The sequence below is a fragment of the Rhinatrema bivittatum genome, chromosome 8 (assembly GCF_901001135.1).
Source record: "Rhinatrema bivittatum chromosome 8, aRhiBiv1.1, whole genome shotgun sequence".
NCBI classification, from domain to species: Eukaryota; Metazoa; Chordata; class Amphibia; order Gymnophiona; family Rhinatrematidae; genus Rhinatrema; species Rhinatrema bivittatum.
Window position 1 is genome coordinate 256,552,436 of NC_042622.1, and position 14,799 is coordinate 256,567,234.

General features: G+C 46.8%; 1 protein-coding gene across 3 annotated transcripts in view; it reads left to right on the plus strand.

The window, feature by feature from the left end:
* Positions 1-14,799, plus strand: part of LOC115098212 (ras-related protein Rab-1A-like) — a 139,310-nt gene that overhangs the window by 94,246 nt on the left and 30,265 nt on the right. For all 3 annotated transcript variants that reach the window (XM_029614650.1, XM_029614648.1, XM_029614649.1), the window contains exon 7: positions 8,656-8,768. In XM_029614650.1, the coding sequence (XP_029470510.1) occupies positions 8,656-8,768 (113 nt within the window). The remainder of the gene's footprint in view (positions 1-8,655; positions 8,769-14,799) is intronic.

A 14,799-nucleotide genomic window follows, 5' to 3' on the forward strand; every position in this document is an offset into this window, starting at 1 on the left:
CATCAGGAATTAATGATGGCAATTTGACTTTAGTGTTACAGGTTGTGGCCTTGCTACCCAATGTTAACATTTGGAAATGTGTATTTTCCCCTGAGGTCCCCCCATGTCCTCTAGGATTTGGGGTATGGCTCCCAGAGGATCCTACAACAACTTCTTCTGTTTGTACACCATCCATTACTGGCTGTAAAGGTGGTTGTGTGGACCTGGGGCTGAGGGTAACTTCTAATATAGAGTTTCCCTCCAGATTCTCTCTTACGGTGGACTCTGACATAAGAACTATATGAGAGTCCATCGGTCCAATTTTCCTTGACAGTGGGGCTGATGGTGATGAAGTATAGTTCTTATTTTTCCTTTTCTTGCCCATAATTTTTTCTTACCTAGGGGCGCGCCCCTTTGACGCGCGGCTTCGGCAGCGCGCCGGCGGCTGCGCGCCGCAGGGCCCTTCTTTTTATGCTGTCCCGGGGCTCCTGCTGATGATGTCACACCGGGTCCGCCCCCTCGATCCGGGTCTCCACTCTCCGAGCCCAGGAAACAGTTCTTTTTTCTCTTAATTTGCTTCCAGCAAGCAAAACCGGACTCGGGCAGCTCCCAGCACTAGAGCCTCTCTCTCTCCTCACCTCGGATTCGATCGCCGCAGGGCCCTTCTTTTTATGCTGTCCCGGGGCTCCTGCTGATGATGTCACACCGGGTCCGCCCCCTCGATCCGGGTCTCCACTCTCCGAGCCCAGGAAACAGTTCTTTTTTCTCTTAATTTGCTTCCAGCAAGCAAAACCGGACTCGGGCAGCTCCCAGCACTAGAGCCTCTCTCTCTCCTCACCTCGGATTCTATCGCCGCAGGGCCCTTCTTTTTATGCTGTCCCGGGGCTCCTGCTGATGATGTCACACCGGGTCCGCCCCCTCAATCCAGGTCTCCACTCTCTGAGCCCAGGAAACAGTTCTTTTTTCTCTTAATTTGCTTCCAGCAAGCAAAACTGGACTCGGGCAGTTCCCAGCACTAGAGCCTCTCTCTCTCCTCACCTCGGATTCGATCGCCGCAGGGCCCTTCTTTTTATGCTGTCCCGGGGCTCCTGCTGATGATGTCACACCGGGTCCGCCCCCTCGATCCGGGTCTCCACTCTCCGAGCCCAGGAAACAGTTCTTTTTTCTCTTAATTTGCTTCTAGCAAGCAAAACCGGACTTGGGCAGCTCCCAGCACTAGAGCCTCTCTCTCTCCTCACCTCCATGTCTTTCTATATGCTCTACGATTTTGATCTTGAGAATGGTTTCCACTATTTTTCCCGGCACTGAAGTCAGGCTCACTGGTCTATGGTTACCCAGATCGCCCCTGGAGCCTTTTTTAAATATTGGGGTTACATTGGCCACCCTCCAGTCTTCAGGTACAATGGATGATTTTAATGATAGGTTACAAATTTTAACTACTAGATCAGAAATTTCATTTTTGAGTTTCTTCAGAACCCTAGGATGCATACCATCCGGTCCAGGTGATTTGCTACTCTTTAGTTTGTCAATCTGGCCTACTACATCTTCCAGGTTCACAGTGATTTCGTTCAGTTCGTCTGAGTCATCACCCCTGAAAACCATCTCTGGAACTGGTATCTCCCCAACATCCTCATTAGTAAACACGGAGGCAAAGAATTCATTTAGTCTTTCTGCAATGGCCTTATCTTCCCTAAGAGCCCCTTTAACCCCTCTGTCATCTAATGGTCCAACCGACTCCCTCACAGGTTTCTTGCTTTGGATATATTTTAAAAAGTTTTTATTATGAGTTTTTGCCTCTATGGCCAACTTCATTTCAAATTCTCTCTTCGCCTGTCTTATCAATGTTTTACACTTACCTTGACAATGCTTATGTTTTATCCTATTTTCTTCAGATGGATCCTTCTTCCAATTTTTGAAGGATTTTTTTTGGCATTCTTCTGCCGCTGGAAGCACGTCACAATTCCGCACTGCCGTGGGACCTTCCTTTTGCAGGTGGGGACTGGGAACCTCTCCAGCATGTCACTGCTCCACGCTGCGAGCACTGGGTTTTCCTGTCAGCACTGGTATTGGCCTGAATGCAGGGTGAGGCGGCCATGGCAGGAAGGTTTCAGGGGTCAATTTTGCCACCTCAAAATCTTGCCACCTGAGGTGGCTGCTTCACCTTGCCTCATTATAGAAACGCCCCTGATTGTGGGCAAACACGGCAGGAAGGCTATCCCTGGAGATGGTCAGAGGGATGTGGATCATGATACGTCAGATGACTCCGATGGGGACTTGGTTTTCTCCCCCCCTAGAAGGAGTAGAAATTCCAAATGATTTAGAACATAAGAACATAAGAAATTGCCATGCAGGGTCAGACCAAGGGTCCATCAAGCATAGCATCCTGTTTCCAACAGAGGCCAAACCAGGCTACAAGAACCTGGCAATTACCTAAACACTAAGAAGATCCCATGCTACTGATGAAATTAATAGCAGTTGCTATTCCCTATGTAAACTTGATTAATAGCCGTTAATGGACTTCTTCTACAAGAACTTATCCAAACCTTTTTTGAACCCAGCTACACTAACTGCACTAACCACATCATTTAGAGCCACATCGAACTTTACTCTGTTTTTTTTTTCACAAAGATGAGTTGCTGAGTCTGTTGACATACCCTGAAGATGCTCGGTGTGGATGGGGGTGACACTACGGGCTTACAAAAGAAAGATTTCATATTGGTCACCTTTTGCAAAGCGTCCTGTTTCTTTCCCCTCCTGGATCCAATTCAAGAGTTAATTGACCTTGAGTGGAGCACCCCGGAGGCAAGTTTTAAGGAGGGGTATAGTTTAGCAGGTTTGTACCCCTTGGATCTGAAGGGAAGGGATCAATTGTGATTCCCAAAGTTGGATGCCTTGATATGCGCTGTTACCAACTGAACCACCGTTCCAGTGGAAGGACGGGCATCTCCAAAAAATGCTCAGGATAGGAGGATTGAGTCTATCCTTAAGTAGGCCTTTGAGGCCATGGCAATGAATTTGCAAATTGCTTCTTGCTGCTGCCTGGTGGCTTGGGCTGGTTTGTGTTTCTCTCAAGAGATCGGTGATGGACCTGGGGGCCGCATTCTTAGTGGGCTGTGACTTGATGCAGATGGCCACAAGAGGCGTGGATTCTGTGCTAGCGGCTAGGCGCCAGTTGTGGCTGCGAAATTGGTCAACAGACATTTCCATATCCAATCTTACAAGGTTATCCTTTAAGGGTTCTCTTTTATTCGGCAGTGAATTAGAGAAAATGGCGAATAGCTGGGGAGAATCCAAGGTTCCTCAACTGCCAGAGGACAAGAAGCTTGAGTCATATCCTTTTGGGATGAAAGGTAGCTCCAGGGATTCCTATCGGTTTCATCATTAAAGAGGAGCATCTATTCAAATGTCTTGTCCCTTCAGAAGATCTCAGTCCTTTCAGCCTAAGAAGCCACGTAAAGATGCGGGCTCCAGGACTCACACCTTGATCTTCACAATAAAGGTGTGGGTCTCACCTACTGGATCAGGAGATAGGTGGACATTTATCTCACTTTTATCATAGGTGGGCCCAGATTACAATGGATTAGTGGGTCCTGAAAGTCGGCTATGCTCTAGAATTTCTCCAAATTCCTCTGGATGCATTTATGGTCTCTTCATGCAACTCTCTACAGAAGAGAGTGGCAGTGGAGACTACATTAAGGAGGCTGTTGGATTTAAAGTCTGTATTTCCTGTTTCCAGATTACAAGTAAATATGGGGTGCTATTCCATTTATTTTGTCATTCCCAAGAAAGAAGCGGGGGCTTTTCAGCCCATCCTGGATCTGAAGGGACTCAATTTGATATTTGCATATGACTCATTTCAGAATGGAAACTCTACGTTCCATAATAATGGCAGTTCAAATGGGAATTTCTCACATCTCTTAACCTGGCAGAGCTTATCTTCATATTCATTCACCAGGAATGCCTTACTGGGGCATCATTATCAATTTCAAGCCCTGTCCTTTGGGCTGGCTGCTGCACCTAGGACCTTCTCCAAGGTCTTGGTGGTAGTAGCAGCAACTCTGTGCAAGGAGGGCATTTTGGTCCATCCATATCTGGACGACTGGTTGAATCAAGCCAAAAGTGCAGAAGAGAGTCACTTGGCATCTCATAAGGTGATCTCCTTGCTTCAGGAGCTAGGCTGGGTAGTGAACTTGGCCAAGAGCAGACGTTAGAGTATCTCGGCATGCCATTTGATACGGAGCGGGGCAGAGTGTTTCTGCCAGAGGGTCACATTCAGAAGTTAATTACTCAAGTTAAGGCCCTGAGAAGGACTATTCGTCTGATGGTGTGGTTTTAACTGCAGGTCCTGGGATCTATGGCAGCCACATTGAATGTAGTCCCCTGGGTGAGAGCACACATGCAGCCCCTTCAGTGCATGTTGCTCTCCTGATGGAATCCACAGTCACAGGAGTACACAGTGAGACTCTACTTTCCATTGGAGGTGAGCGTCCAGTTGCAGTGGTGGTTACAAGTGGATAATCTCAGGAAGAGAGTTTTCTTGAAGGCACCGGACTGGTTAGTGCTCATAATAGATGTGAGCCTTCTGGGTTGGGGGGATCATTATCAAGAGTTGGTGGCGCAAAGTCAATGGAATGCCGAGGAATGGCAGCGGACCATCAATTGGTTGGAAACAAGTGCAGTTCGACTGGAAGCTCGAACGATAAGAATAATGTTGGACAATGCCACGACAGTGGCCTACATTAATCATCAAGGCGGAACCAGACGCCAACAGGTGTTGGTGGAGGTAGATGCACTCATGGTATGGGCAGAAATACATCTCCAGGACATATCCGCCTCCCATTTTGCCGGGAAGGACAATGTAAGGGCTGACTTCCTTAGCAGGCAGGTCTTGGACCCAGGAAAGTGGAAGTTGGCAGACAAAGCCTTTCAACTCATAAGGTTGTGCTGGGGTCATCTGTACTTGTATTTACTGGTTAGCTCCAGCAGCATGAAGGAACCATAGTTCTTCAGTCACAGAAGGGATTTGAGAGCACTGGGCATTGAAACACTCGTTCAGGTTTGACTGCCGAGCAGGATGTTCTATGCCTTCTTGCCATGGCCGATGATAGGCAGGATCATTCGGAAGATTGCAAGTCAGAATGAAACTGTACTTCTGGTGCCTCTGGATTGGCCCTGGAGGCCGTGGTATGCATATATGGTTCTCTCAGAAAGGATCTATTGCATCAATTGCCCATACTGCATGATGATCCGGGTTGGTTTTATCTTACAGTATGGCCCTTGAGAGGGCTCAGTTGCTGAAGCATGGTTATTCTTTTGCAGTGATTTCCACTTTGCTCTGGGTCATGAAATTTTCTGCATCTCTAACTTATGTTAGGGTTTGGAGAATGTTCGAGAGCTGGTGTGAGGAGTGAGGCTCTTACTCTCTCAAAGTTGAAATTCCACTAATATTGGAAGTTTTGCAGGAAGGCTTAGTTAAAGGCTTGGCCTTAAACATTCTGAAGGTACAGGTAGTAGCTCTTGCTTGCTTTAGGAGACGAGTCAATGGTGGAACCTTGCCTTCCCATCCAGATCTCTCCAGGTTTTTGAAGGGAGTTAAGCATCTACATCCTCCCTTGCAGCTACTGGTGCCTCTTTGGGACCTTAATCTGGTCTTGTGTTTTTTGGCAGGTCCTACATTTCGGCCACTGTATGGTCTCTCTTTGTGGCTGCTCATTTTGAAAACAGGTTTTCTCATAGCAATCTGTTCAGCACAATGGGTCTCTGAGCTGCAAGCTCTTTCTAGCTGTGAAGCATTTCTACGAATGACTCCTGGGGTGATACAGCTTAGGACTGTACCTTCCTTTTTGCTGAAAGTGGTTTCGGAGTTTCATTTGAATCAATCTATTTTCCTGCCCAAGCTAGATAGGGATAAAGATTAGCATAATTATTGTCTGTTGCATGCTAAGTGGCATCTGGTGCGGTACTTGAAGATTACTCACTCTTTTAGGAAGTCTGATCGACTGTGCTCCATGGTGGAAGTAAATAAGGAGAACTGGCGACACGGGCAATTATAACCCGTTGAGTGAAAGAAATCATCCTGGCCACCTATGTGGATGCAGATGTCACATTACCTAGGCAGGTCAGGGTGCATTCCACTAGAGCTTAGGTGGTTTCATGGGCAGAGCTTCAGTTGTTGTCTCCCATTGAGATTTGCCAAACTGCATCATGGTCCACCTTACACACTTTCTCCAAGCATGCAGTATTGACGAGATGGCGGGCAGCCTCCCACCCTTCTCGGAAGTAGCTTTGGTACATTCCATTGGTGTGGATCGGCCTGCCTAAGTGCAGAGGAAGGAGAAATTATTACTTACCTGATAATTTCCTTTCCTCTAAGGAAAGCAGGCCAATCCACAAGCCACCCTGGGTTGCCGACTTGCTTTTAGTTTGTCCTTTATATGCAGTCGATAAAGAGTTATTTCTGTCAATTCGTTTGAAGGACTAGTAAGTGACATAACCAGCCCCTAAGATTAGTTGATGTTAATTTTTTTTTTTTTTGCTGAACTCAGTATTTCCCAGTTGGTTAGAAGCATGAGTGGTTGACTGTTAATAGTCAGTTTGGCTTTTCTAGAGGTACCTATAGGCTGATGTTGGGGCAGGGCTATATGTCAGCAAGTCAGCTTTATTCTGTCTCCATCTGCTTGTAGGAGTGCATAATTCACTGGTGTTGTTTGGCCATGGAGGTAAAGAGCACCCAAAAACATCTAATGGGAGCCCTGGGACTGTGAGGCTTTCATGGCTTAAATGGGCCACTCAGCCCCAAGTAATCCCCCACCAAAACAAAACAAATAAAAAAGGGTGACATCAGCTTTGAAACCTGACTCTGTCTCCATCTGCTAGTAGGGGAGCATAAACCCATTGGTTCTGAGTCCATCTGTCTACACTAAGGAAAACAAAATTATCAGGTAAGTAATTTCTCCATTGTAAATGAGCCCCTAAGTTAGTACTGGAGGGTGAAGTGACTTGCCCAAGATCAGAGGGGAACATCTGTAGCATTCGAAGCCTGGCTTTCCTGGTTCTCAGCCCACTGCTGTAAATGTTACAAGGAGGTGCTGTATCAGGGAGTCCTGTATTACAGAGTGGTATGTATCTGATGTGTGCAATAAGGTACAGGGAGGTGCTGCATCTGGGGAGGTTAGTTTTATTTATTTGTATTTATAGGCTGCTAATATTGAAGCCGCTTACAATCAGAACGTACATAATCTAATACAGATTAAAATAAACAAATAAAACATATTCCGCATATCTGAATGGCCTTAAAAAAACAAATTGAAACACTAGATAAATAAATCAAAGCAGATTCAACTTATCAGTTCCATCAAATTTTGAATTAACAAAATCCCTGCTTAAATAAAAAAGTTTTTAAAGCAGATTTAAATCTCTTTGGGAATTCCTTCATCCTAAATTCCTGAGGGATGGGGGTCCAGAGTATGGGTGCTGCAATAGAAAAAGCACCCTCCCTAGTTTCACAAAACCTGGCATGTCTAATTGAGAGAGCATCTAATAGAGCCCTCTGAGAGGACCCACAGCATTGCATTTGCCTAAGGTAAAGAATTGATGGCCATAAGCTTATGTGTTAACAGAGCCACCTTGTACTTAAATCCTCGACTGAACTAGAAGCCAATGGAGGTCTGTAAGAGCTGGAGAAATATGATCACTCTTGCTGCAGCCAGTAATTGCATGTGCCGCAGAATTCTGCAATAATTAGTTTACTTTAATTAGGTTTATAATATGCCTCACTCTACAAGGCCCAAGGCAGAGTATAAGAGGGAGGGTATTTTTGGTTACAGCAGGGTTTCCCAAACCTGTCCTGGGGACTTCACAGCTAGTCGGGTTTTCATGATATCCACAATAAATATGCATGAGATAAATTTGCCTACCCAGGACAGGCTTGGGAAGCCCTCTGTTACAGGATAATGCTGTATTGGGGTGGGGTTGCAAAAGTGTTATGTGTTACAACAGAACTCACAAGCATAATCCTCCTTCATGCTCTCCTGATGTACCCTCCTTTTCACCCCTCCCTGCTCTCTCACTTGATTCATTGAGTTCATTGAAAATGTTCTCCTCACTATTCTGTTATTCAACTGCTAAGAAAAAATGTTTACTGTTCCCAAAACTCTACTGTTCCCAACTACCATGTTAACTCCATTTGATTGTATGATAATTGCATTTTGTATGATAATTGCATATTTTGTAAACCGTTATGATGGCTCTACCGAATAACGGTATATAAAACTCTACAAATAAATATCATAGGGGTGTTATATGTTACAGAAGGGGCTATATAAGGGAGGGAGAGTTATATGCTACAGTGTGATGCTGTATCTGGGGGTGTTGCCCAGCACAAAGTGGGTGGCTTTTCTTTAATAGAAATACATCGTTTGGTTGTTTTTTTGACAACAGAAATTTTTCTCATGGGAATCTTGTAGGCAGTAACCACTGTCACTGTTCCCCCTCTCCCTATCTCTCCTCCTCCCCATCTCTCTCTCTGTCTCCCCTTTCTGTCTTTATCCCTCCTTCCCACTCTCTGTCCCTCATTTTCTGTTTATCTCTCCCCTCTCCCCCCATACCATTTCCTTTTTCTCTCCCCCATCTCTCTTTCTCTTTTTCCCCTTTGTTTCTCTCTCTCTCTCTCCGCAGCTGGTTGTCCCGGAGTACTCGATCCACGGCCTCTTTTGCCTGATGTTTATGTGTGCTGCTGAGTGGGTGACCCTTGGCTTGAACATCCCTCTGCTCTTTTACCACCTCTGGAGGTAATGCCTGTTTGCTGTGGGAGTTGTGGGTGAGGAAAGTGGTAACAAAGTATGAAATATAGCCCTGGAGAGAGCTACACTAGCCACAAGAGGACTAGGGGAGGAAAAAAGGAGCATCATGGAAAGCAAGGAGCATGATGTCTCTCTGATGGGAGATGAGTACAGCAGAAAGTAGGGAGAGAGGTCATGTATGATGGCTAAGGAACTGAGGGGTGAAGCTATGCAGGGAAGAGTGATAAACACATAAGAGATGCTATGATGGGTCAAACCAGGACTACTACTTATCACTTTTATAGCACTGCTTAATGTACATATAAGAGACAATCCCTGTTCAGTAGAGCCTACAATCTAATCAAAACAAACAGGGCAAAAGAAACTTTGGAAATGTCTTTTTTTAAGAACATGGTTAAAAATGAATAATATTAATAATAATTAATAAAGCTGTAAGGGAGATAATCAGGAGTTAAAACTTAAAAGCAGGGTTTTTAGCCTGAATTTAATAAAGGCAAGAGAGGGAGCATGACGCACCAACTCAGGAAATTTATTCTGAGCCTACGGTGCAGCTAGGTGGAAAACATGAAGTTGGGAATTGGCAGTAGAGGAGAATAATATAGATAGGAGGAGCTTGCCTGATGAGTGGTGTGCCCGAGAAGGGATGTAGAGAGAGTTAAAAAAGGAGATGTACTGAGGAGCTGCAGAGTGAAGGATCTTGTAGGTGAGTAAGAGGACTTGAACTATATGTGGAAATGGATAGGGATTATATGGGTGTAGTGACTTTGACGAAAGATAAGTCATGCAGCTGAATTTTGAATAGATTGTAGTGGAGAGAGATGGCTCACTGGGAGACCAGTGAGGTGCAAGTTACAATAGTCTGTGAGAGGTAATAAAAGAGTAGACAAGGTTTCTGGTAGTGTGTTCAGAAAGGAAGAGATGGATTTTGGTGATGCTATAGAGAAAGAAATAGCTCAAAATGCGATAGAGAAAGAAATAGCTCAAAATGAGCAGAGTTTTGGATATGTGTAGAGAAGGAGAGAGAGAGAGAGAGGAGTCGAAGTTGACTCCAAGGTTATAGGCTAAGCGGCCTGGGAGGATTACAATGTTGTCCACAGAAATAGAGAAAGGAGGAAGAAAGGAAGCGGGCTTTGGGGGAAAGATAAGGAGCTCTGTCTTGGCCATGTTGAGTGGAGGGCAGGTAGGGTCCAGTGAGGGTTTTTTGAGGAGTTTGAAGGTAGTGGGAACAGTAGCAGTAGAACGTGATAGACTGAGGATATGACAGATGGAAGGGATGACTGCAGGAGAAAAAGAGTTGAGAAGCTGGGTGGGAATGGGATCAGAGGAACAAATAGTGAGTTTGTAGGGGAAGAGAAGTTGGCCAGTTTCCTCCATTGTGATTTCAGAAAAGGAGGAGAGAGGTTATAGGGGCCAGGGGAAGGGGAAGAGGAAGGGGAGAGGAAAGAAGTGGTGGAGAAGAGAGTAGAGGTGAACCAGTTGAGAACTTGAGACTAATTTTGAAAACCTTGTCATGTAAGTAGAGTCGACCACCAAGACATCTGGGAGAAGCATGCAGATGAGCTGCGACCTTCCCAGATCTATGGGCAATCAAGCCCAGCTTTGTGTCTCTGACCATAGCCAGTCCGGATCTCTAGGTAGGACCTATAAAATCCATTGGGGAAGTCCCTTCCCTGTGGCTCACTCCCAGAAGTAAGAAGTGATTCCCATGTCTACATGGCTAATAATTGTTAATGGACCTCTCCTCCAAAAATGTGTCCAAACCTTTTTAAAACATTCTATGGTGTCCTCCTTTCCTTGGTGCCCTATGTACCTGCTTATTTTACTTAATGGTTAATTCAGGGCTGATTCAGACTACCCAGCAAATTATTTAGGGTGGTAAACATTGCCCCATGCAAGTTACTCTCTTGCATTCTGGTAAGGGTAGTAACTGCTGCTCAATGTAGGTTACCCCAATGTAGAAATGTTACACCTAAAGTTAACACAAGTTAACTTAATTTCTTCATTCCTATCCTCTAGCTGCTAGGGATCCTCTGTGTTTATCCCACACCCTTTTGAATTCCATTACTGTCTTTGTCTTCACCACCTCCTCCGGAACGGCATTCCAGGCATCCACCACCCTTTCCGTGAAGAAATATTTCCTGACATTATTCCTGAGTCTACCTCCTTGGCTTTTCATATCATGACCCCTAGTTCTACAGCTTTCTTCCCATCAGAAAAGGTTTGATTCTTGTATATCAATAATACCTTTCAAATATTTAAAAGTCTGTATCATATCTTCCCTGTCTCTCCACTCCTCCAGTGTATACATATTTAGGTCCTCCAATTTCATCCTTTGAGAGTTTGGGGGCAGATTCCACAAAGGTTTGGTTGCCTTTCTCTGAAATATTTCCATCCTTTTTCTATCCTTTCTGAGATATGGTCTCCAGAAGGCCTCACCAAACAAATATCATCTCCATTTTCCTGCTGGTTATCTCTCTATGCAGCCCTGCATCTCTCTGGCCTTAGCCACTGCCTTGTCATTGTTACGAGCGTGACCTCTGACAGCTGTCACGAACCGAGGGCTTGGGACCGTTGGCTACTATTACGAGCGCGGAGGAACAGTCGTTTCTGAAGCGGATGTTGTCAGCCATTGGGCCAGGGCATGACTCATGGAGGAGCCCCAAGACACACCGCGGGAGGTGAGCTGGTCGAGCACGGGTAACGAGGAGCAGGACAATGCTGAAGCGAAGACAAGGATACAAGGTCTGACCCTCAACCGGACCTGCATGCCCCAGGATGACCAACAACGCAATGTTGATCAATGAACAGTCCTCCGACCATTCCAAGCCCTTTTGGACCTGCTGCTAGGTAACGGCAAAAGGCGGCAGGCCGGACAGAGGACAAGGGCAGACGGAGTCCTTAGAACACATGACTTTGGATGAAGACTGAAGCGAGGACACTGTAGACGAAGACTTAGGCGAGGACACTGTAGACGAAGGCAAGGATCAAGGCACTGTAGACGAAGGCAAGGATCAAAGTGCTGGGTCGAGACTGCAACACAGTGCGCCCTACACAGTCCACCCGCGGGACTGGTCGCAGACCACGCTGGGCTCAAAGCAGACTCTAGGAGAGGTAGTGGAAACTGATACCAGAACATGACAAAGATACTGAAGAGGCCTGCACCGGGGCGCGCCCTACACAGTCCACTCGCGGGACTGGTCGCAGACCACGCTGGTGTGGAGCAGGTTCAAACAGAGTCTTGACATGGACGAACGCGAAATTCAATAGGCTCCGAAGACCGGGACAAGACTCAAGCACAGGATTCATGATTCTCAAGGATTAAAAACTTAGGACTGAAGCAAAAGTCTTCCAGAGGGTTGTACTGCGGAGATGAAGATGGCCTTTGTACCGTGAGGCGCCCTACACAGCCTGCCCATTGGACTGGTCACGGACCACGACAACGCACGCCAGGAAAGTGGACATCAAGAAACCAGGGCATGGAGGCAGAGGCGAAGGCAAGGGCATCAGGAAGGACAACGGATATCAGGAGGTACAAACGAAGAACATCAGGAACATGAAGACATCTGAAGACATGGATGAAGGACATCAGGAACCTGAAGACATTTGGAGGCAAGGACGAAGGACATCAGGAACATGAAGACAGCCAGAGACCTGGATGAAGAACATCAGGAACATGAAGACATCTGAAGACACGGACGAAGAACATCAGGAACATGAAGATAACTGAAGACCTGGACGAAGGACATCAGGAACATGAAGACGAAGTCGTCAAAGCAGGAGAATCCCACGGAGGACCTGGACTGTAGAGAAGACACAGACAACTGTGGAACCCGATCCAAAGGCCAGGAGTGACTGAAGAAGAGGCCCTTAAATAGGGCTGAAGGAGGAAGTTGTCATCAGATGGAGCCCGGGGCATATCTGGCGGTTGGCCCTTTAAATGCAGTGAAGAGGCGCATGCAGGCGCCTAAGTGGAAGCAGGAAGAAGAGACAGGACTCTGGACAGTGGCACCTAGCCGCATGGAGGAAACAGCGCAGGGAGGAGCAGGCAGACTTCAGGATGGCCTCCTGCCGTCCGACGAGGACCCCAGTGATGACGTTGCGGCTCCCTGCCATGGAAGCAGACCAGCGGTGGCTCCAGGCCGCAGAAGGAGCTGGAGGGCGTCGGCAGCAGCGGCCCTAGGCTGCTTTGGGGGTTGGCAGCATGGCGGTTCAGCCCATGACTGCCACGAGGCGGGTCCCGGTGGCGCTGGCTTGAAGAAGGTGAGAGGCCTGCTCGTGGAGAGTAGCTCCGCGGGCAAGAATTGTAACAGTACCCCCTCCTTAAAGACCCCCCTCCTCAAGCCTCATATCAACAGCTTAGAGGAGACAAGGTATCAGTCCATACTGACAGGGGAAGAGCAAGAGTCCAAGAACAAACTTTGGAAGATTCTTGGCGAGGAACTGTAGTGATGTTGGTACTGTAGCTGAAGACATGGTGCAGAATGTCAAAGATCCAGGCAAGACGTAAACAAGACACTGAAGACATAAAACAAGCAAGGCACGAGACTGCAGGACAGTAGGCTTGCATCTCACGTTTTAGTGATCAATGTGGCAGAGTTCAAGGGCAAGATGTCTAGGCATAGACGAATATTAACTTGTAGTGAAAACCAGTTCTTGGTTCACAGTAGCAGCAAGGAAAAGACGAAGCAGAGTTCAAGCTGGATTCTATAGCTGTAACGATGGAACTCAGGAGAGTAAATGGACAACCTACTAGCTGACCTTTGGATAGCAGTGGTGTCAGGAGGACTCGAAAAAAAGTCTGATGCACATAGTTCAGAGGATGGAGAGTTTAATACTGAGGGAAGACTCTCATTGAAGGTTGTGACCAGGAGGCCCACAGAATCTTCACCATTGGAAGCCCGAGTTCCCCCCAGGAGGAGCCCTTGAGGCCCGAGCCACTTGGACTTAGGTGGGGTCTGCGGAAAGCAGAAGCCTGAAGCTGAGCAGGCAGCAGAGACTAAGAAGCTCAGGATAGTATGGCTAGAAGAGAGAAGTCTTTACGGTTTGGTTCAAGGTTTTGGTACCACAACGTGGTGAAGTCACTCTCAGACTTGATGGTCAGTAGGTGTCGCTATAGTACTTATGCAAGGGACTGTTTGCTGAAGATGATTGCTCCGATGATGATAAAGATGAAGTTCCCTTAGGACTGGGTCAAGGAGCCACTACGATGGATGGAGCTTCAAGAGACAGGCTCGAAGACAGCGGAGAATTTCATGGATATGCAGTGAATCTCCACATATGGATAGTTGAATGCAGGCAATGGTGGACGTCCTTGCAGAAGTGAGTCACTGGTGAAAGGCTCCGGGATTGAAGAATACTCAGTGACTTTGTTGAGCTGTATGGAAAGCTTCCAAGGGTGATGAGCTGAAGATAACCACAAGGGTTCCTCTGGATCCAAGGAAGTAAAGGTCTCTTCAGGAAGATCAGCAGCATGGTAGTGCAAGCATACGGAACCACTGGAAGACAGAAAGGCAGTCCTTAGCTTGACAATGAGGCAGTACAGCAGAGCAGAGGGCAGGAAATCAGGATCCTCCAATCCGGATACTGGTGGCTTGGAATACAGCGTGAAGGACACTAGAGGACCCATGTTGGTGAGCTCTGGGTGCAGAATAGCTCGCGAAGGTGATCCTGGGTAGGATCCAATTGCATAGAGCAGAAGCTGGACCAAACTGTGGATTCAAGGTGATTCGCAGGAAGGTGACATCTGCGAAGAGCCAACAAGTAGTCCATAGATGGAGTCTCACTTGTGGATATGAAGAGAGATTTCTAGTTGAAGATGACTCCTATGGCAAGCATTAGGACAATGCAAGCAGGAGCAAAGTCAGAAGCGAGGAGAAGAGGACGAGTCTAGGGTGCAGGCGCCTCCTGCTAGTCGTGAGAACCCTGGATCTGAACTGTGGAAAGAAGCTTCAGGCTGAGAAGACTCCAGCGCCAGCACTAGGCCAGTGCAAGCACGGGATGAATGGACAGACATAAAGTG